Source organism: Pollachius pollachius (genome assembly GCF_949987615.1).
Source record: "Pollachius pollachius genome assembly, chromosome: 12".
Taxonomy (NCBI): domain Eukaryota; kingdom Metazoa; phylum Chordata; class Actinopteri; order Gadiformes; family Gadidae; genus Pollachius; species Pollachius pollachius.
Window position 1 is genome coordinate 4,709,008 of NC_136945.1, and position 22,277 is coordinate 4,731,284.

The following is a 22,277-nucleotide window of genomic DNA, read 5'->3' on the forward strand; positions in this document are numbered from 1 at the left end:
CCTGCGGTATCTCAAAGGAAAACAATGTGTGTAACACGGTTAAGCTTGGCCTGGCTCCATATTTGGCCAATTTATGAGAGGTGTCTGAAGTGCTCGGGACTGAACACTGTTAGCGGCACAGCCAAGACGTTGCAGAGCAGGTTAAGTGCCCATTCATCTACCTGAATGAATACACACCTTTGTTATAATACGCCATCATTGAATATATTGCACGTCCCTGCGATGTTGCACCTTCTGCGCAAATCCATGCAGTCAGTTACTTCAGTTTTTAAGCCAAATGCTGTGGAGTGGTGGGACTGGGATGGAAGTTTTTTTTTTTACCAGGCGCGCTGCAAATGAACCTGGGAAGGATGCAAAGCGAAAGTAGTGATCTTGTCAGACTCTAACTGAGTCATTTGCATGATATGCAAAGCGTTGGTGCGGTGTGGGCTGTACAGGTTTTGAATGTTGTAATATGACGAGGACTACAATGGCTATTTAGTGTTCTCCCACTGTTCCAGTTTCTATTGTCACAAAAAGAGGTGTTTAAGCAGGGCATTGTCAGTATTATGATCCACATAAGACCTTGCTGCTGTGGATTTAGAGACATGCTGTAGGCCTACAAATATCTATTCCCTGGCCCAGGGTTAACAAAAACAGACAAAACTGTGAGGAAAAATGCCATCCGATCCTACATCACAACGAAACTGTTATGTGGGTGTTAAGTCTTTGACCTCACTTAGAATTGATATGATTGAAGTCCACCACAGCAGAAATATTATATATATATATATATATATATATATATATATATATATATATATATATATATATATATATATATATATATATATATATATATATATATATATATATATCTAAGAGCCCTGGTCCACAAACCTGTTTTTCTTTGTGCAGAAATTCGCTGGGACACATTGGGATGAAGTGTTGAAAAAAAAAACAGCTGCATTTCTGTGCTTTGTTTACGGTTTCCATGACAACTAGCTTTGTTAGCTCTTAGCTCAACATCATAGCTATAACTTCTTGTTATACATCCATGAATGATGAGCAGCGTATGCCAACACAAACATTACAGTATGGAGCAACTGCCTGTAGACTATGAGGGTTCGAAAAAACCTATTCTCTCCTGAAATTGAATGTTTGTTAGACAGTTGACATTTTTTGGTAGCACTGTTTTGAAAGTTCAGAGATTTTCAACCTGAGGCACAGCCTGTAATTTTACCATCAATTATCTACTTATCATGTTCATCCCTTTTAACAGTTTATACAATATATAGCCAGTGTCACCGGAGGTCATTTAGTGTCTTTATGAGACCCACTGGTGGCTATCATCATTAGCAACCACTCGAAAGTGTGCAATGGAGCTAACACTAAGACTGAGGAGTATTTATAGCGCTCCTAAGCTAGTTAAAAGGCCAGCCTTCAGGGAGCTTTAGCACAACATTTTAGACCTCATCGTAGCACTAGTCTCTGAGCAACCGTCTGGGTCAAAGTGTGTGTGTGTGTGTGGGTGTGGGGGTGTAACTGAAGTTATTGGCAGGATTGTCGTCAAACAAGGTCCATGCAACCGTCTCCTTTAACATTTTCGTGGTACTTGCTTGGGAAGAAAATGTTGGCCTCTATAGAGTGTTTGACCTATCGACACACAAATCCTGTGTGTCGGATGATTAGAGGAAATCTCAGAGGAAATAACCCACTTGACAGTTCATTATTATCTCTTACCGGACATCGTATCATCGTACGGTGTCATGGTGAATCAGGCAGGGCAAATCAAATTAACACATTGTCTGTGTGAGAAGCTTTGGCAGATTTAGATATGAAAGGGTTAAATATTACTATTTATGTGTAAGGGTTAACCAAATATATGTATTTACTTATACATCATACACCACAATCATAAGCTATAACCTCATCGTAAAAAACATAAGGATTGGTTAATAATTGTGTTATTGACACGCAGGTGAAGTAATATCTGTAGAATTGTGTTATTGTTATTAACCAGCAAACGTTATGTTCTTTAATGACAACATAAAGTATGAATGATGAAAATGCATAGATATGCCCATGTTCTATGCAATTTATAGCCATGTTCTGAAAACGAACCTTGATTGCCCAAGCGTGACTAGCCTACATTTGTAGCGTGGCACAACCTAACCCCTCCACCACAGCCACAAACAACCCACTTCTGTTCCTAGTTTGTCCTAGATATACTAGTTTATCCTTGCCCTGATTATAGGCTGACCCCTGAGGTCTCTTCTCCCACTGCCCTATATTCCCCTTTTAGCCACTCCCTTTCCATGCTTTACTTTGTCCAATTTCCCTCCATTTCACTTCCCTACCTTGCGCCCCCGTGACGGAGCATCCCCAGACAGCTAGCTACATCAGCAGCATTAGCTGGTTTTCCAGTGGAACCCGCCAGAGCGGCTATTCTTAGCCCTGTCAAGACTCATTAGGTCTCCAGTTGAGTTCCTGTAAAGGATGTGTTGTGAGTGTTGCGCACAGTTCACACCGATAGATTGACGTGCGTGCAATGTGTTCCCGAGGTCTTTCCACCATATTCACTGGGGACGGCCATTTGGATCGATTAGCACCATTACCTTAATGATGGTGGTGCTAATGAGCGGGGTAGCTGGGAGATAATTCTGGTGTTCTAGTCTGTCAGCTGTGATCTGTCACGATGATGGTACGGGGTCAACGTTTGTGGATGAAGAATGGTCTGGTCTTAAACTTCGATGATTATTTTGGCCTAAACTTTCCATTGTGAGTACTGAAAGATTGCGGCTTGTGAGTTTTTTTAATTTTTTTTTAAAAGGGTTATAATAAAAAAAAATTAGCTAAAATCCCAAAAGCGTGAATTGGCACCCAGGGCTTGAAGGGGTAGAATCCAAAACCCATTTTATCAAAGTATGGGTTAAATCACAGTTACTCTCCTCTTACCTGAACAATCACCTCCTTGTTCTTCTCTCTCCCTTCCTCCCTTTCTCCCCCAGACTGCCTGTTCAAACTGTGTCCTATGAATAGATACTCGGCACAGAAGCAGTTCTGGAAGGCGGCGAAGCCGGGCGGTAACAGCACCACAGACACCGTGCTCCTCAACAAACTCCACGTACGTGTGTGTCTTCAACACACTTCTGTAGTCAGTATGCGCCTTCATTGTGTGTACCTGCGTGCACAGCAACGGGGCAAGTCTTGTAGGGATGTGAATAACTAAAATGTTTCATGGTCGAATAATCAGTGGGTGGTATGAACGAATAATCGATTATTCGATGTGTGCCGACATTCACAAAGGCTGCCATGGATCATCGGCTAGAAATCACTTAATATCTTAAACAGAAAACAACTACTTAGTTACAGTCAAATTGTCTGTTCAGCCTTCAAAACGCGGTTATATGCTATAGACCCTATAGTATTTGTGGTATAAAGGCTGGGACGAATTTCAAATTATAAATATGTACACTTTATGTTGAAAGTACAGACCGTCGCGATTCACATTGAAACGAATGGTGCGGTGATTCGGTCTTCAAAATGACAGCTGGTAAATTGGGAAAAATGAATTAAACTGTAATCAGACAACGCGGTTATATGCTATAGACCCTAAAGTATCTGGTATAAAGGCTGGGACTAATTTCGAATTATAAATATGTACAATGCATAACGTTTGCTCTCTGGCTCATAGCTGAGCGGACTAGAATACCTCCCGTTGCCAAGTCGTAGCTAAGGTCCGTCCTATTTACTGGAGGAGTGAACAATGTTTCCGTTGCATAAGAACCTTACGGGAGGGTGATGATTGTTCCAGGTATTAGTCACACCCTCAGGTGCTACCAGGGAAACAAAGTTATAGCTTGTGAAAAACGTTATATTTGGATTGTAAAATGCATGAAAATATAAATGAATGGTCTTAATTTATTTTCTTTGGCAAGTGACCATGGTATAAGCGGGATAATGCCCTTCAAGGTGTCCATTATCAGAAATTAATGGACTTTGTGGAGGCAACGGTCCTCCGTTGCGCTAATGGACACCTCGTCGGGCATTATCCCTTACTTATGCTTGTGTATTGTGTATATTGTTTTTCTGTACATGATTAATAATAGTAAAACAAACGAATAATGCTACAGAACTACAGAAAAATGTTAACGGTCCAAATGTTAAAAATCGGCTTTGACCCTCGGGAACTAATAATCAAATAATTGAATATTCTGGAACCATCCCTAACGTCTTGCTGCATGTTCAGTAGAATGCAGTGAATGTGAGAAATGTGCAAGTTTCGCGTTTCCTCTTCACAGCATTCAGGCTTGTGCACACCAAAGTGTCACCTACAAGAAAGTTGCTGTGCTAGTATTTCGGGATGTCCCTTAGGGCTGAGGGATATCTCCGTGTCATTCTTCTCGGCTGTCATGATTAATACATCGCTGTTTTATAAAGATAGTACTCCTGTATAGTCTGACATCCACCTAATTGAGCATGTGTACTCCAAATGATGACGCTCAACTGCTTTGAACTCCCTCTGGTAACTGTCATGATAGTAGTTTCGTTCTCCTCTCCTGTGCTCCAGCATGCTGCAGACTTGGAGAAGAAACAGAACGAATCAGAGAACCGCAAGCTGCTGGGGTCTGTCATTCAGTATGGCAATGTCATCCAGGTACTCTGTCTGTCTGTCTCTCTGTCTGTCTGTCTTTATTGGCTTGTAAAGTTAGCATTAACATTGCCAAGTAGTTTGAAAATTTAACATTTGATTAAATAATCAATAGTGCAAAACATGATGTGATGGTGAGGGACCACACACACACACACACACACACACACACACACACACACACACACACACACACACACACACACACACACACACACACACACATACACAAAGCCCTTTGATGAGGTCTGGAGGCGATTTCTTGTATCGTCCAACTGTTTTAAATAATTGTTCCAGAAACAGACCGTCCATAAAACAGTTATAAGGATTTATCGCTCCCTCTCTAATACATTGGTACATTTGACCAGGAAAATAGTTTTGCTCACCGGTGTCAGCGAGATTAGCTGTATAGTGTTTGCTACCAATGATGGTCATGGTGAAAGGTGTGTTGTTGACATGGGAGTAAAAAGCTTTAGTGGATGATAACAGTATGTGACCATCTTTACACTACAGACACATTCTGTTTCATGAACTCTTTATTCCATAGGTTTCCCTGTGCCACTGGACTGTAAACGTTTAAAATTGTATTTAAATTGAAAATTTACAGAAATAATGCATTCATTATTTGCCAATTTTGTTATTTAAACTTTATGGGCTATGAGTCCCAACCTTAATTCATTGGGAAATAAACCAGCATAGATGATTGATATTAAATGCATTTTCTATTTTTAAATATCTGCTTGAATTTTAGGTTAATCTTCAAGTAAAATATCTTCTGACAGTTTGGAAAGTAATGTTTCAGTTGTTTACAGGGCCGATGTTCTGCTGGTCACGTAAGGCCAGTCTTAAGTTAGTAGTTAAGGCATTTGAATGACTTAGGGGGAAAAAGGGGAACAGTTTATTTAAGGAGCTATGGTCATGAAATAACATTCCTGCTCCAAGCATTTCTTGAGTCTTTTTAAGCATGTTATTCTGAAAAAAATGCCAATGATGTTTCAAAAGAGCAGTTTCCCATGGGTGCGTTCGTCTGTTGTTCAACCTTACACCAACGTTTTCCCTCTATGGGAATAAAGTAAAACATCTCACATTCATCAACATTAAATTTAAATGTGTTATAACAATTTCAATGTAAGCAATTGTTACGTCAGTCGAATGCATTCCGCTGTATATTTATATTTTTTGGTTTATTTTTCTTCCTTTCTCCTGCCGTTTCAACCTGATTTTCCTAATGTTTCCTTTTTACTTAATTATCCCTTCCTTTCTCCTCTTCTCTTCTCTCCTCTCCTCTCCTCCACCACAGCTGTTACACTTGAAGAGCAACAAATACCTGACCGTGAACAAGCGTCTGCCAGCGCTGCTGGAGAAGAACGCCATGAGAGTGACTCTGGACTCGGCCGGCAACGAGGGCTCCTGGTTCTACATCCAGCCCTTCTACAAGCTGCGCTCCCTGGGGGACAGCGTGAGTGGAAAGGCCCCCTCGGGACTGTTTCTCCAGAGGTTATGGAGCTCTGGCATCACGAGTGAAGCCCTCCTTCCTTGCCCACTCTCTCTACTGTTTGTTTCATTTCTTGCAGGATAAGGGGGAAGGATAGGTCTAAGGGTTAGGGCCAAGGATGTATGTTTGTTACCAAGCCAAAAGGTTAAAAACAAAAATGTCAGCAAGTCTACCTCTAAGCATCCTCGAGTCAAATGCTTAACCCCTACCTGCTGACGGTGAGGAAACAAACCTTGTGTCGCTCCAGCCAGTTGAGCTACTTTTGGCTCTCGGCTTAATGAGTCATTGTTAAATGCAGAGTATGGATAGTGACGGGTAATTAAAGGACCGTTTTTGACACTGACGTAGCTAACGCCCTTTACAGCCCTGGGGTTTCCAAGCTCCAGTGCTCCAAACGGACCCTGCAGCGAGCATCTGTTATTTGTCCCAATAGCGACAAATAATTTCCGGATGTCTCTGAGCAACTTGCAGGTGTTTGTGTGTGCGCGCGCCATGCTTAACAGAATTGGTTCTTAAATAATAAAACTGACTAAACACACAAACACACTCTTTCACAATCCAAATGCTTGATAAGACTAAAGTGATGGATGTAATCATGTGATCTTAAAAGATGAAATGCTTATTTTGCCTTCAGCAGGACAAGGTTGAAAATCGCTCAAAATAGACGGCTCTAATGATACAGCACAGCGCTCGCACTAGAGAGAGTGAGGGAGGGAGAGAGAGAGAATATGCGTATTGTTCCTATCTGAAGGCGCTCTGTTGTGTTGTTGACGTGCGGGCCGGGGGTTGTTGTTATGTGTTATGATCTGCAGGTGGTGATCGGAGATAAGGTGGTCCTCAACCCCGTGAACGCTGGGCAGCCCCTTCATGCCAGCAGCCACCAGCTGGTGGATAACCCAGGATGCAATGAGGTAGAGCAGCCCGGCCCATCAGAATCTGGACCCGCATGGATGTTCTCGGTTTATTTGTAGAGCTTCTTCTTCCATCTACTGTCTACTAAAATGACTTGGACACATCTGTAGTCATTGCTAATCAATAGGGATTTTAATAATGTTATCATTAAAATATAAGTAACACAAAAAAAGAGTTGTACAGCCCTTAATCCTAGTTGAGCCTCAAAGGGCTATACAGGGCATATATTTACGACAGCACCTAACCCTAGCTCCCCAAAAGAAAGAAAAACTCTATCTATTAACAAGGAAGACATTTTGAGAAGGAACGCAGAGTTGGGGATCGCTCCTTCCAGAGATGGCAGGGAAAGCAATGGGTGCCACATAGTAGTATTACGAGCAAAATCACATCCTACGATAGATTCTACAGGTAAATTATTGTTTGCAAGAATCTTACTATTGACACACCCAAAACTCCTTCCACTGACGGCAACCAGCCAGTCGAGCTATGCTGGTTTGAGTCACATAGTTGCACAGCCAGTTTGAGTGGACAGAACATGTTATTGAGGGTTTTCTTTCATTCTGAGTCTCCCGCCTTCTAACAGGGAAGGGTGCAATCTTACACATTGCGACTTTAACAATAGATTCTGTTCAGAGAAAACAAGTCCTGTTCAAGTCTTTTGATCCCCTGAAGAAAATGTTCACCTGCTGATCCCAACCTTTACAAAGGGTGGAGATAAACCCCCTTATAACCTAACATTCAAAAGATGGACAGAAAGTTGGGACAAATATGCTTCTAATGCTGAAGAGGAGTGCAGTAGGTGCCATGTGGGAAGACATGAAATGAAAGATGAATGAATATGAGGGATAAATATCCACACATAAATCCACCTAGAAACTTTTTGAAAGATTAGATTTGACATCATCAACCCTAGAGAAACCTTTATGAACATATCTTTTTGGGGTTGGTTTCGTGGTTATCAAACATATAAGCAAGCGTGGATTTGTACTGATTTGTTTATTTAAATGATCCCGAAAAGAGAGAAAAGTCTCGATCTCACCGCTGTCCTCCCCCTGCAGGTGAACTCGGTGAACTGCAACACCAGCTGGAAAGTGACGCTCTTCATGAAGTGGAGTGACAATAAGGAGACCATCCTGAAAGGGGTGAATAACTCATACAATACTATTCTTTAAATGCATGAATATATGGTTCCAAATAATCTCAAATCTCATATTATCGGAATACTTAAAGTGTATCTTTCTTATCCTATTGTATTGTTGAAATTAATCTACATTACAGTCCAATAATGTACTAGGAATGCAATTGTTTAGAGCTACCCCTCTACTGTGTGTTTGATGAATATAGCTCCTGATACTTGAATGATACTTGAAACACTAAGTCTTAAAAAGTGATTTCATAAACATGTCATGTGTCAATGACTGTTTTAATCGTGTGTGTGTGTGTGTGCGTGTGTGTGTGTGTGTGTGTGTGTGTGTGTGTGTACGGTGTTGCCAGGGCGACGTGGTGCGGATGTTCCACGCGGAGCAGGAGAAGTTCCTGACGTGTGACGACCACAGGAAGAAGCAGCACGTTTTCCTCAGGACCACTGGCCGCCAGTCAGCCACCTCCGCCACCAGCAGCAAAGCACTCTGGGAGATCGAGGTTTGACGTTGTTAGCACCCTAGGCTAATAATGCTAATCAATGACATGAAGGCATTATTTAAATGATGATATTTAACCCTCCCCACCTCTGTCACTCAATCCCTTATTCGTTACAATTTTATGCCTCATTAATGATTTAATGTGACGTTATAATAGTTTTTGGAGTTTTACTGTGACCTTAAGTGTGACCGGTAAGTACTTGGTTAGGTTCTCGAGGCTCTCAGCCTAACCTGATGTCATCCTCAGGGCGAAACCCCCAAACAGCATGCTGCTTAGTGACACATGCGCGCATTTACTGGAACAGTGTCCGAATGAAGGAAAAGTCATTGTGACACCTTTATACCCCTCTCTTCTGTATCAGGTGGTCCACCATGACCCATGCCGCGGGGGGGCAGGCTACTGGAACAGCCTGTTCAGGTTCAAACACCTGGCCACCGGCTGCTACATGGCTGCAGAGGTGGTTGAAGTGTGTGTGTGTGTGTGTGTGTGTGTGGGGGTGGGTGGGCGGGTTGACCTTCAGCCAAAAGGGACTGGTGGTTTGCTGTCCTAGCTCAGCAATGGGAGAAAGAGTTTGATCGAGACAAACAGGCAACAGAAGCCCTAGAAATCCTCCGAGGCAGACTGAGAACTCATCCCTTCAGGCCACACCAAAACACATTCTCAATCTCTTGTTTCTAATTAGAAACATTTGAGGCAATCCGCTTATTTGATTAACTAATGTACTCTCATGATTCTCGCATTTCTTGTGGGTATTTCATGGTTGAATGCACTTATTGTAAGTTGCTTAGGATAAAAGTGGCTGAGCAAATGTTATGTAATGTGATGTACTGGGCTCAATAACCAAATGCCTGCAGTCCGAACAATAAGGCTTGATGACCTGTCTCTGTATTCACTATCCAACCCCTACCTGTTCCTTAGTACTCTATCGGTATTTACTATCTAACCCCTACCCGCTCCTTCGTGTTCTGTCTCTATATTCACTTTCCAACCTCTACCTTCTCCTTAATGACATGTATCTGAATCCACTGTAAGTCAGTTGGATAAACGTGTACTAAGAAAGACTAAATGGTTAATGACTGCTATCTATTTCATTATCAATTCCAGCTGTTACATGAAGGATAACATTATGTTCTAACACAGCTAGATGAAGTCAATAATTTGATAGCACAATACTAACTAAATGGCTCTGTATTACTTAATGTTTACAGAGCAGAGAATGGGGACACAATTCAAGCTATGGGTCTTTTTTTCTCAGGTGAACCCAGACTTTGAGGAAGAGCCTGCTGAGCAGAGGTCCTCAGTAAGTCCACCTCCTCTCTTCTCCAGACCCCCATGTTACCCCATGTTCCTCTATGTTCCTCTTTGTCTCATTACCATGGTGCTCTCTAACTGGGTCTTCACTGGGTCTTTCTGTTCCCTCTCAGGTGGCGGACTTTACACCTTTTAACTTCCAGGTACTGTCCATTATTTTCTGGTGTCACTAACAGTGTTGTCAATTCTTGTCTTTTTATCGTTTGGCTTGTGGTCATCTCTGTCCTGTTTTGGGCTTTCTGCCTCTGCTGTGTATGAGTGTTCCTTATTTTTCCATGTTGTAACATATATTTGCTTGAATTCTGCATGGGTCTTAAATTAACCTTTACCTAATCCGATTGAGTTGCAACGGATGCTGTGACAGTAGTTGGCCACAAGGTGTCTCTTTTGAAGCATGTGCTTTAGAAACCGCCACCATGGGGCAGTGTTGTACAGACCATCGGAAGGCTCTATCTATTCTACTGGAAGGTGAAGAGCAGGGGTGTTCATTTAGATTAAGGGGGCCACAATGTTAAATTAATTGTAATCAAGGGCTTGGTCATTTTCCACTGTTTCTCAAGGCAAATTTTGGGTCAGTAGCATAACGATACGCTTGTAAAATAAGATGATTGACATAATTGAGGATGTTGCGATAATTATACGCTGATCAGTTCAATAACTTTTTCAACTCTAATGACCTTTTTAAGAGTCATTGAAGGAGAACTCATAATCAAATGTGTCATCAAGGGACTGGGCTGATTGAATTTGCATAATATAACAGCAAACATACGTATATTTACACAACATATTTTACAATCTAAAAATCATGATTTTGATTCCCCTATTTGTTTTTGTTTTTTATCTGTGAATATGGAATGAGTTGTAGGGGCCTTGAGGAAGTGTCCCAGGGCCCGGGTCCGGCTCAGTTGATATCAGTTCTCATCAGTCACACCTTCAGTCTGGTTCTGTTTGGATGTCTAGCTGGACGCGGATCACGAGGCCCTGCGTGCCCGTCTCCGGGCGCCCCAGGGGAAGGTGATGTACACGCTGGTGCCCGTCCCTGATGGCATGGAGATCTCCTCCATCTTCGAGCTGGACCCCACCACCCTGAGGGGAGGGGACTCCATGGTGCCCAGGTGGGAGCCCCCCCCACCAGCCCGCACATGCATGGAGACACACACATAACCACGACACATGCACACACACAAACGCATGCATGCATGCATGCACGCACCCGCACACGCACACAGACACACACACGCTAGTCTGTAGGAATGACGCCGTCATGCATGAGTCCTGCTGGCCCTCGTGACATCTCTGAAAGAGTGTCATGGTGGGGATAACTCTCTGTCCTGACCCTTCACTCTGTTTACTGTTCATTTCTTCTTGTATTTAGGCTTCAATATGTCCCCGTCGTGTGTGTGTGTGTGTGTGTGTGTGTGTGTGTGTGTGTCTGTGCATTTTCACGGTCTACGAAGCTCATTTCATTATGGTATCATTAACCAGGACAAAGATTGTTTGCAAAAGTATAAAAATATATAACTGTGGTCAGTTTATGACATTCAATGAAGAAATGTCACCTTTACCCACAGCAGCACCGCTATAGACGGTTTACCCGGTCATGTGTGAGCACGTGCGCAAACATGCCGACATCAAACATAAGAGTGTGCATTCGTTTATAAGGGACTCAACCAGAAGTGCAAAAGTTAAATCGATCTTGAAGGAAGAGATCGATAACCCACACCCATATCGCACACGCACACGCACAAAGCGGAGTCCCACGGGTGCTTCGTTGTGTGCGAGCGGGCGCCTGGTCCTGCACCTGGCCTCCCTCTCCCGGGTGGATTTGTTTATCCTTCGCCGCTTCCTCTTCCCCTTATCGCATGAGCGGCATCACGGGCCGGAAAGGTTTTCTGAATGTCCCCCGTGCGCCATCAGATAAGAAGGACACGCCGCTCCTAAAGCCACCTATCATGAGTGGAGCTCGGTCAGGTGACCGCGCCCGCACGCATCAAGCCTCCGCCGCCGCCGCTGTCGTTTGGCGTCCCTTGGCTTTGACACAACCAGAGGGAGGGGGGGGGGGGGGGGAGGGAGGGAGGGAGGGAGAGGGATAAGCCTTGCAGGCTTTGGGTTAACCATTATGTAACACCTGCCAAGAAAGTGACTGCGGCCCAGGCTGGGAAGGGTATCGGGACGGCACATGCACAGCATGAGGCCCATGGATCAGGTGTAGTGGCCGTGGCTGGAGAGAGAGAGGGAGACAGACAGCGACGACACCAGGGGTCACTAAGCTGCTGTTGCCAGGGTCTGCCGTTGGTGGCGCTGAGTGACAGGTCATGAAGACACGAGTCCTTGCGGGATTATCGCCTCACGTTTAAAAACATCCTAGACGTCCTAGAGTTACAAGACCCACTTGACCATGACATAAACTTATAAATTAAAGATGCACAATTATTCAACTATGCAGTTCATTTTATAACTGGTAAATTACATATCTTTAATAAATTGATAAATTAAAAAAATTCATTTAAAATGTATATAGATATTTATATTTATGTTCTCTTAAACTATGAACATTTTCTTTTTACTGTCAAAATGCAATATTCTACATATCTGTCAAAGGTGCTCTGCTCAATGTTTTCGCTACATTAATATAGAAGGGGAATCACAGCTGCCCTCCTAACCCCCCTGGCCACACACACACGCATGCGCACACACACACACACACACACACACACACACACACACACACACACACACACACACACACACACACACGCGCACACGTGTAGCTGTCTCCTTACAATCAAATACCCCCACTCTTGTCAAAGCGTTCGAGCCGCAGTGGTAATGTCAACCAACCTGCCTGACTGTGGGTGGCTGGTGTTGTTAAGACTATGTCTGCCTGTCAAGCTATTATTAATCCCAGCTGTCACTTACCATCACTAACGGTGTCCTATGGACAACACATCAGCTTTATGACCAAGGTGTGAGAAATGAAAGCTTACAGAGTTCAATGTCGGGTCACCCAGTAACATTGCTCCGTCACGTCCTTCCTCCACCCTCTAGGAGCTCGTACGTGAGGCTGAGGCACCTGTGCACCAACACGTGGGTGCACAGCACCAACAACCCCATTGACAAGGAGGAGGAGAAGCCTGTCATGTTACGGGTGAGTTGCACGTACGGTAGGCCGTGATGTATAGTCCATGATGTACATTCCATGATATATAATCCATGATGTTTAGTCCATGAAGTTTAATCCAAGATCGGTAGTCCACAATGTATACTCCACGATCAATAGTCCGGGATGTATATGTCAATAATCTCTGCATATACAGCCTGGATTTAAAGGGGTTATTGTGGAAGAAGTGAACGACCAATTGATAAACTGTTTCAGATTGGGACCTCGCCAGTGAAGGAGGATAAAGAGGCGTTTGCCATCGTGCCCGTGCCACCCGCTGAAGTGCGTGATCTAGACTTTGCCAACGATGCCAGCAAAGTGTTGGCTTCTATTGCCGGGAAGCTGGAAAAGGGGACAATCACACAGAATGAGAGGAGGTAGGTGCTGGGGCCTTGATGGAACAAGCAGTAAGCATTTAAAACCATGTTGTATTCATTACAACTCGGATAGTAGCCCTAAAGTGTATTACCGTATAATGGCTATGGTCATGATGGAACTCATGATAATCGTAGGTTTAATGGGACTGATGATGTTTGGTGTAATGAAACAAACGGGGTTATGATAATGGGAAATGATAGGTGTAATTGTAATGATGGGTATTGATGGGTGTAGGTGTTAAGGATGATATACAGTATAGGATGTGTGTAATGGTTATGACCACAAAGTAAGGAGTGTCTGTGTCTCTGTCCAGGTTTGTGACCAAGCTGCTGGAGGACCTGGTGTTCTTCGTGGTGGACATCCCCAACAGCGGGCAGGACGTCCTGGAGATCATGGTGAACAAGCCCAACAGGGAGAGGCAGAAGCTCATGAGAGAGCAGAACATCCTCAAACAGGTCGGTCGAGTCATCTACTTCCACAGCTCTTTCTTTCTCTTTTCTCCCCTCTCCAGATTGCAAAGAAGTCGTGTTTAAAAAAAATTGTGAGGAGGCAATGTTCGCCTAGGTAATGAATGTCAAATATTAAATAAAAGAGACTTGAAAGAGAGGTTGCACTCAAGGGGCCTGGCCTTTCATCTCTCCGTCTCCGGGGCCCTTCCCTCCGCAGATCTTCAAGCTCCTTCAGGCCCCGTTCACGGACAGCGGGGACGGCCCCATGCTGCGGCTGGAGGAGCTGGGAGACCAGAGGCACGCCCCCTTCAGGCACATCTGCCGGCTCTGCTACCGCGTTCTGCGCCACTCCCAGCAGGACTACCGCAAGAACCAGGTGAGGAGGGGGGCCTCTACCCCCCTGCCCCCCCCCCCCCCCCCCAACGGAAGGCTCCTCTGCACACCTGTCCATACCCTTGCCATATTACCAAGAAGATTGTTTCTTAAAATTGGAAAAATGTAATTGACTGACCAAGGGATATTGTAATCATATTCAGTAATACCCCCCCCCCCCCACCCTGACTTTTTGAGTTATAATCCTGTTGATAGGATATATTTTCAAAATGGTGACAACTGACGAAGGGCAAACGCTCTTCTAAACTTTATTTCTAAATGAGGGCAATGATGTCGTGCATCGTTCTCTGCACCATCACCCCTCCTGTCGAATATTTGCATAACTGATGAATATGCATATTTGGCCACGTCAGCATGACCTGAGCTGCCGCCACCCCTTCCCTCTTGAGGTAAACCTGCAGGCCTATTTGAAAGCATTTGCATACAGAGTCGCGGTTGGTTCAGCCTTCTTGTGGGGTCACACAGTCCCTCCTCCCATGTGCACCGTTTGAACTTGGAAGACACGTAGCCTCCTCTAAAACAAGGCAAAAGTTTCTGTTGTGAGAGGATCGTATTTAATACCCCCTTTTACAGTCATACTTCCAAGAAGAGGTAACCATAAAAACATACCACATCCACGCCTCGGTGTGTGTCTTGTCATTCCATCTTGAGTAATATTTCAACAGCTCGTGCTGACGTGGAGAATATTATGGGAAAGGCAACATAAGTCACCCACGAGATCTGTCAACAAAGTCACGTTGCGGTGACATATCCTAGTCTTGAACTAGATACTTGTTTGTGAGTTTCGATGTTGAGCCAAAAAGGTTATATTTTCCGGTGTCCTTGAGCAAGACGCCTAACCCCTACATGGTCACGAACAAAACATGTGCTAAGTCCTACAGTATACCAAAGAGACTTCTAATCTCGTTTTCCTACACCTTCTGTGTCCCGTCCCCCCCTTGTGTTTCCCCCGGCGTGGCTGCAGGAGTACATCGCCAAGCAGTTCCGCTTCATGCAGAAGCAGATCGGCTACGACGTGCTGGCCGAGGACACCATCACGGCCCTGCTGCACAACAACCGCAAGCTGCTGGAGAAACACATCACGGCCGCTGAGATCGACACCTTCGTCACCCTGGTGCGGAAGAACCAGGAGCCCAGGTGAGACCAGTGATGATGCAGGGGGTCTCGGTAAAGGGGGGTTAAGGTTGGGTCTGGGGTTACCGTGGGTTAAGACAGGGTTTGAGGTAGAGGTTAGTTTGGGCTTACATGAGGGTTTGTTTCTCTCTGTTCTGACAAATGAACTTATTGAAAGTTGCTTTGAAGAAAAGCGTCTGCCAAGTGCCCTAAATGTAAATGAGTAGAGGGCAAGGTTGGGTCATGTTATGGGTTTGGGGGTGGGTTCCGATAGGGATACGGGTTGTGTTAGGTTCAGGGGCTTTGAGTTGATTGGGTTATGTTAAGAGTTAGCAATAAGGTTTGGGGTAGGGGTTTGGTTTGGTTTTTTTGACATTTCATGGCGGTTAAGTTTAGTGTTAGAATTGAGCATTTTGGGTTAGGTTAAAAACCTAGGTTAAAACCTAACCTAACCGTAGGTTAGGTTCAATTAATCCCAAATACTGGGATTAATTGTTCTACAGCAGCTGCTCAAACATGAAGAAACATGCAGATTTATTCAGATTTAGTGTGATGAACTGTGTCCAGTACGAACCTCAGGCACTGTAAGTTGTTTGTCCCCTCGGAGCAAACATTCCACAGTGGGCCAGGTTTTAGAAGCCCTGTCGAGTTGTTCAGAAAATAGGAACTGGTGCTGATTCAGTCGTTTTTGAATTAATGGCGCCTTTTAAAATAATATTGCTGCGAGTGGGTCCGGTCCATTAGGTTTCCCTCAGCTCCCATCATAGCCTCCAAAGGTAAATACTGGCAACAAGGCTTGAATAACCATGCGCTTCGCCAAAATCTCATCTCCGGTGTCCCAGACGTTTCTGTATGTTTGTGTATTTGTTGTGTCTACTAGGTTCCTGGACTACCTGTCGGATCTGTGTGTGTCCATGAACAAGTCCATCCCTGTGACCCAGGAGCTGATCTGCAACGCCGTGCTGGACCCGGCCAACGCAGACATCCTCATAGAGACCAAGTAGGCTGCTCGCTTCAGCAGACCACTCTGTCTTGTGACTTTTTGTATACTTATGATAATTAATATTTTTAAAAAATGTTCATTCTTGTGAGAAAACATTAGAAGGACTTAAAAAGTAAGTAAAGGGAAACAAGGTTACAGGGAGATTAGATGGTGGTGTCTTGGAAGGGGCTAAGGCTGAACGGCGTTGTGGTAAGCTGTTTGACTCACAGCCAAAAGGTTCTGTGTCAAACTTAATTGTAGGCAGGCTCAACTTTTGAGGCATCATTAAGAACTTCTACCTACTCATTAATGACATGTATCTTAATAAAAATTCATGATGAATTGCAAAAAAAAAGTGTGCTAAATGTTAGTGTAAATGATGATTGGTTGATTCCTCTGGTCTTGTCCCCCCAGGTTGGTCCTGTCCAGGTTTGAGATCGAGCCGGCGGCCATCGGAGAGAGCCCCTCCCTGGAGGCGGAGGATGAGGAGGAGGTGTGGCTCTTCTGGAAGGACCCCTGCAAGGAGGTGCGCAGTAAGAGCATCCGGGAGCTGGCCCAGGACGCCAAGGAGGGGCAGAAGGAGGACCAGGAGGTGGTCAGCTACTACAGGTCTGAGGCCTCCCGTTGTGTATAGACATACATGCACGCACACATGCACATGCTTGCACACACACACGCACGTACGACCACGGACGCACGCACGCACGCACGCATGCAGGCACGCACACACGCGCGCACGCACGCGCGCGCACATACATACTTATACACAAATACACACGGATCCTAATTTTATTTTTGGATTCATGTAGTTCATGAACCCTGTGCAGAAAAAAGGTTTAATATGGATTACATAAAGTATACCAAACTACTCCAACTTTAAAGCATCAAATATTGAATCGTATTAAAACATCTTTAATGTTCAAATATTCAAGAGTACACTTCTAGGGCTTTTACCTAAAGGGAATATTAATTAAGAAATAAACGACTATATTTCAACTCAGCTGCTTAGCACTTTAGCTTGAGCTATCATATAAGCCTCACCAATCCAGCTACCCTGATTCTGTCCCTCAGGTACCAGCTGAACCTGTTTGCCAGAATGTGTCTGGACCGCCAGTACCTGGCCATCAACAAGATCTCGGGCCAGCTGGACGTGGACCTGATCCTGCGCTGCATGTCCGACGAAGACCTGCCCTTTGACCTGCGCGCCTCCTTCTGCCGCATGATGCTGCACATGCACGTGGACCGCGACCCCCAGGAGCAGGTCACGCCCGTCAAGTACGCCCGCCTCTGGTCCGAGATCCCCTCCAAGATCGCCATCGACGAGTGAGTCCAGTCTCATGTCAAGTTCATCCTCATGTCTTTCATGGTCAGATGTGCAGAATGGCAACTACCTATCTGGGGCATAATATGCTAGAAAGATAAAAAATGCTTTATATATAAAGATAAATATACTAGAAAGCAATTAGTATATTACAGTAATATAAATAACAATAATTAGATATGATATATATATATATATATATGGTATATATATGGTATATAATATTAAATAATATAATAGGTTGATATAACTGGTATATGAATTTTAGTTTGTTGAAGGAAGCTGTTCAACTAAATCAGTGAAATGGGACTCAATAAGTAAAATACATGTAAGAAAATACAGTAGAAAATCAAAAACCTCAGCAAACAGTGAAGGTCCTGCAGAAATCCTAGATTCATGCACTTGACCACCAGGAAAACAAAATCTGCACCGTTGCAAGTGGTTCCATACATGATTTACAAGATGTAAGTAGGAGCATACCAGGCTCTGTGAGCGTTTCTTGGATCCACATCTGACCCACGTACACTCAGTAGACCGCCAACATTTTTAACTTACGGTGAGAATAATGCGGGGCTGTGTTTAATCCTGACCAAGGGCATAAATGTCCACATGAATCAGTGCAACCAAGCGAGTGCGGGGAAATATGAACCGGTATCTATCTTTATTTATTCAGCTACGACAACGACGGAACGACCAGGGATGAGATCAAGGAGCGCTTCTGTCTCACCATGGAGTTTGTGGAGAACTACCTGAGGGAGGTGGTGTCCCAGAATATCCCCTTCAACGACAGGGAGAAAAACAAGCTCACCTTTGAGGTAAGGCTCTCCTAGGAAACGCCTCTGACGCATTGCAATGGAATAACATTGACATTTACCTTTTACATTTAGTAATTTGTCTGAGTGTCAAGTGTGGAGGTGAACATTAAGGCAATCAATAAAGATGTAGAGAAATTCTATGGACTACACAAGCAATTTTCAGATGGGGAGGTCTGAAAAGCTCCCCTTGCAGTCCATCTACGAGCAGTCTGTGCTCAGACAAGAAGAGAAAATTGTATCTGATCAGACACATGCTCTGCACACAGAATACCAGCTTCTACCATCGGGTAGACGCTACAGAGTCCCCACTTGCAGGCTGAACCGCTTTAGGAATATTTGTAAATAGTAAAGGATCCTCAGTAAGGATCCTAAATCCCCCCAGGGCCGAACAAATTGTGCAATAGTACTACTGATCATGACCCATGGTGTAATACAGTGTGTGTGTGTGTGTGTGTGTGTGTGTGTGTGTGTGTGTGTGTGTGTGTGTGTGTGTGTGTGTGTGTGTGTGTGTGTGTGTGTGTGTGTGTGTGTGTGTGTGTGTGTGTGTGTGTGAATTGCACTGTTTCTTGTATGTTGTATGTTCCCTCCAATGATAATAAAGTGTATCTTATCTTACCATAATTTTCTATGAACACGATAGCGAACACGATAGTGTAGTTTAGCTATAGGAAGTGGAAGACAGCGTTTGCAGGATATGTTTTATTAAGGTCACCTCTGTTCTACGCAGGTGGTGAACCTGGCGAGAAACCTCATCTACTTTGGGTTCTACAACTTCCGAGACCTACTGCGCCTGACCAAGATCCTGCTGAACATCCTGGACTGTGTCCACGTCAGCACCATCTACCCCATCACCAAGCTAGATAAGGAGGAGGAGGAGACCAAAGGTTCTAACAGTTGAATGGATGGTCAAACTGTCATTATTGTGACACAGCAGGTCTTTTTAATATTTTGTGTCGGTTTTAAAACCTTACTTTGTAATGTGATGTAAACATACTAATAACCTTTTCCCACCAAAATGATAATATGCTGATTGACTCCTTTCCCATTGTCAGTATACAACTACTACTGTTTCTTTCGTATGAGTCATGTTCAATGTCAAGAATGTGCCGGAAGCATGTCTGGCAAACAGTATAGAGCAGCTTGGAGGCCAGTTAAAACTGGGCTAGTACATATTATAAAGCAGCATTGAGGCCAGTTAAAACATGGCTAGTACATATTATAAAGCAGCATTGAGGCCAGTTAAAACAGGGCTAGTAAACAGTATAAAGCAGCTTGTAGGCCATTGAATACAGGGCTAGTAAACAGTATAAAGCAGCTTAGAGAGCAGTTAAAACAGGGCTAGTAAACAGTATAAAGCAGCTTAGAGAGCAGTTAAAACAGGGCTAGTAAACAGTATAAAGCAGCTTAGAGAGCAGTTAAAACAGGGCTAGTAAACAGTATAAAGCAGCTTAGAGAGCAGTTAAAACAGGGCTAGTAAACAGTATAAAGCAGCTTAGAGAGCAGTTAAAACAGGGCTAGTAAACAGTATAAAGCAGCTTAGAGAGCAGTTAAAACAGGGCTAGTAAACAGTATAAAGCAGCATGGGGACCAGTTAAAACAGGGCTCGTAAACAGTATAAAGCAGCTCGGAGGCCAATTGAATACAGGGCTAGTAAACAGTATAAGGCAGCTTAGAGACCAGTTAAAACAGGGCTAGTAAACAGTATAAATAAACACTTTCTAATTCAATTTCAATATATGGATCAAATGAAGCCAAATGGATACCTTGAGACATCATGTAGTCCTTCTCTTTGGGATTCTATATTATACATTGTATACCAATTACTTTGAGTATAAGTGTGTATTGAGTAAGCCTATTTTCATAGATAGTATTTCATACTATGTATTTACTATTTGCAAATACGTGTTGCTCATGGTTGTTGTTCTCTGCGTGCGGCAGGCAGCAACGTGATGAAGTCCATCCATGGCGTGGGGGAGCTGATGACCCAGGTGGTGCTGCGTGGTGGGGGCTTCCTGCCCACCACGCCCACCCACCAGCCGGAGGGAGACGTGGTCAAGGCTCAGATCGAGCCCGAGAGGGAGGACATCATGGTGATGGACACCAAGCTGAAGATCATCGAGATCCTACAGGTGGCTCCCCTTCATAGTCTCCTCAATACTGGAGTTCTATTTACATCGTTGACGTCAAATATGAAATGAAAACCTAATTTATGTTAATAGATTATACATATTTGCCCTTAATCGTCAACAGTCTGTAAACAACAAAACTGCGTCTTCCTCTATTGCTGACATGTGGTCTTTCGGTTGTGTTTTCCCTGAGTTTAGTTTATCCTGAATGTGCGACTGGACTACAGGATCTCGTGCCTGCTGTGTATTTTCAAGCGTGAGTTTGACGAGAGCAACCCCCAGGGAGACAACAGCACCAGCCAGGATGGGGTCAACCCCCTGACAGGTACAGATGCAAAGACAGGGCCCATGGAAGCCTCTGGACAGAGCTGAGTGGTTCATCCCCCAGCAGGCCATCACTTGATTTGTAACTGGTATCTGCTGCTTATTTTCATTGTGACCAGGTAATCTGGACTTTGAGAACATTGAAGAACAGGCTGAAGGGATCTTTGGTGGAAGGTGATGCATCTTAAGCTATAATTGTAGTAATGATGATAATAATAATAATAATAATAATAATAATAATAATAATAATAATAATAATAATAATAATTATAATAATTATAATAATAATAATAATATAAAGCTATAGTGAACATCAAGGTAATTTAAGGTAATACTTTTTTAAATATGTTGCATTTTATTTTAATGAAATTATATTTTAATTTAAAATATACATATTATACAGTTTTCATTGTTTCTTTTAATATTTTTAATATTCATTATGCAGCTGACCCTTGCCTTACCCAGAATGACCATGTGTTCTACGGTGCATTTGATAAACAACACTTTGACTTGGGGTTGCTGGTGTAAATCGTTGTGGATATCATCCATTAATTCTTCCGAGTCCCTCCCTCTCCCTCCGCAGTGAAGAGAACACCCCCCTGGACCTGGACGACCACGGGGGCCGCACCTTCCTGAGGGTGCTGCTCCACCTCACCATGCACGACTACCCTCCGCTGGTGTCTGGCGCGCTCCACCTCCTCTTCAGACACTTCAGCCAGAGGCAGGAGGTCCTCATGGCCTTCAAACAGGTACATTAAGAACAGGTGACTCTATTAACCCCAGATGGGAAGTATAAGGGAAGGGAGACATCCTCCATGACATTGAACTCTTTTCTTGTCTTTTCATTTGTCAGTTTTGTGGACTTTTGTCATATTTTCTTTTTCTACTGGGCTTTGGTTTTGGTTAACGTCAGTTGATGTCTTCAGAATCTTGGCCCATGAAGACTAACTGCGATGAAGTCCTGTATAAATAATAGCCGACCGTAAACTTATAACCCTAAATACACTTAAAGCCAGAAGTATCCTTGTGTGCGGAACATCCGCAGTGGATCGACTCTGCGGCGCTCCATCCGTGGTTCAGCCGGCCGACGTGGGTGGCTGACACTTCTGGCAGCGCCGATATTGTAGAGGCCTACGGCTACTATCGGAGGCAGAATAATTCACTAAGCTCAACCACGCCCCACCGTGAGAAGCAAGCTCCTCCAGGGTGGTCGATATTTACCAG

At 43.9% G+C, this 22,277-nt stretch overlaps 1 protein-coding gene across 1 annotated transcript in view; it reads left to right on the forward strand.

The window, feature by feature from the left end:
• The window catches only part of itpr1b (inositol 1,4,5-trisphosphate receptor, type 1b), an 88,187-nt gene that overhangs the window by 5,593 nt on the left and 60,317 nt on the right, over window positions 1-22,277 (forward strand). Inside the window, exons 4-26 of the mRNA XM_079747617.1 lie at window positions 2,991-3,106; window positions 4,553-4,639; window positions 5,934-6,092; window positions 6,941-7,039; window positions 8,099-8,182; window positions 8,535-8,681; window positions 9,043-9,138; window positions 9,937-9,981; window positions 10,953-11,107; window positions 13,041-13,140; window positions 13,369-13,529; window positions 13,844-13,985; window positions 14,197-14,355; window positions 15,337-15,509; window positions 16,366-16,485; window positions 16,882-17,076; window positions 17,539-17,790; window positions 18,462-18,603; window positions 19,331-19,487; window positions 20,542-20,732; window positions 20,928-21,054; window positions 21,173-21,227; window positions 21,637-21,802. Coding sequence (XP_079603743.1) covers window positions 2,991-3,106; window positions 4,553-4,639; window positions 5,934-6,092; window positions 6,941-7,039; window positions 8,099-8,182; window positions 8,535-8,681; window positions 9,043-9,138; window positions 9,937-9,981; window positions 10,953-11,107; window positions 13,041-13,140; window positions 13,369-13,529; window positions 13,844-13,985; window positions 14,197-14,355; window positions 15,337-15,509; window positions 16,366-16,485; window positions 16,882-17,076; window positions 17,539-17,790; window positions 18,462-18,603; window positions 19,331-19,487; window positions 20,542-20,732; window positions 20,928-21,054; window positions 21,173-21,227; window positions 21,637-21,802 — 3,128 coding nt within the window. The remainder of the gene's footprint in view (window positions 1-2,990; window positions 3,107-4,552; window positions 4,640-5,933; window positions 6,093-6,940; window positions 7,040-8,098; window positions 8,183-8,534; window positions 8,682-9,042; window positions 9,139-9,936; window positions 9,982-10,952; window positions 11,108-13,040; window positions 13,141-13,368; window positions 13,530-13,843; window positions 13,986-14,196; window positions 14,356-15,336; window positions 15,510-16,365; window positions 16,486-16,881; window positions 17,077-17,538; window positions 17,791-18,461; window positions 18,604-19,330; window positions 19,488-20,541; window positions 20,733-20,927; window positions 21,055-21,172; window positions 21,228-21,636; window positions 21,803-22,277) is intronic.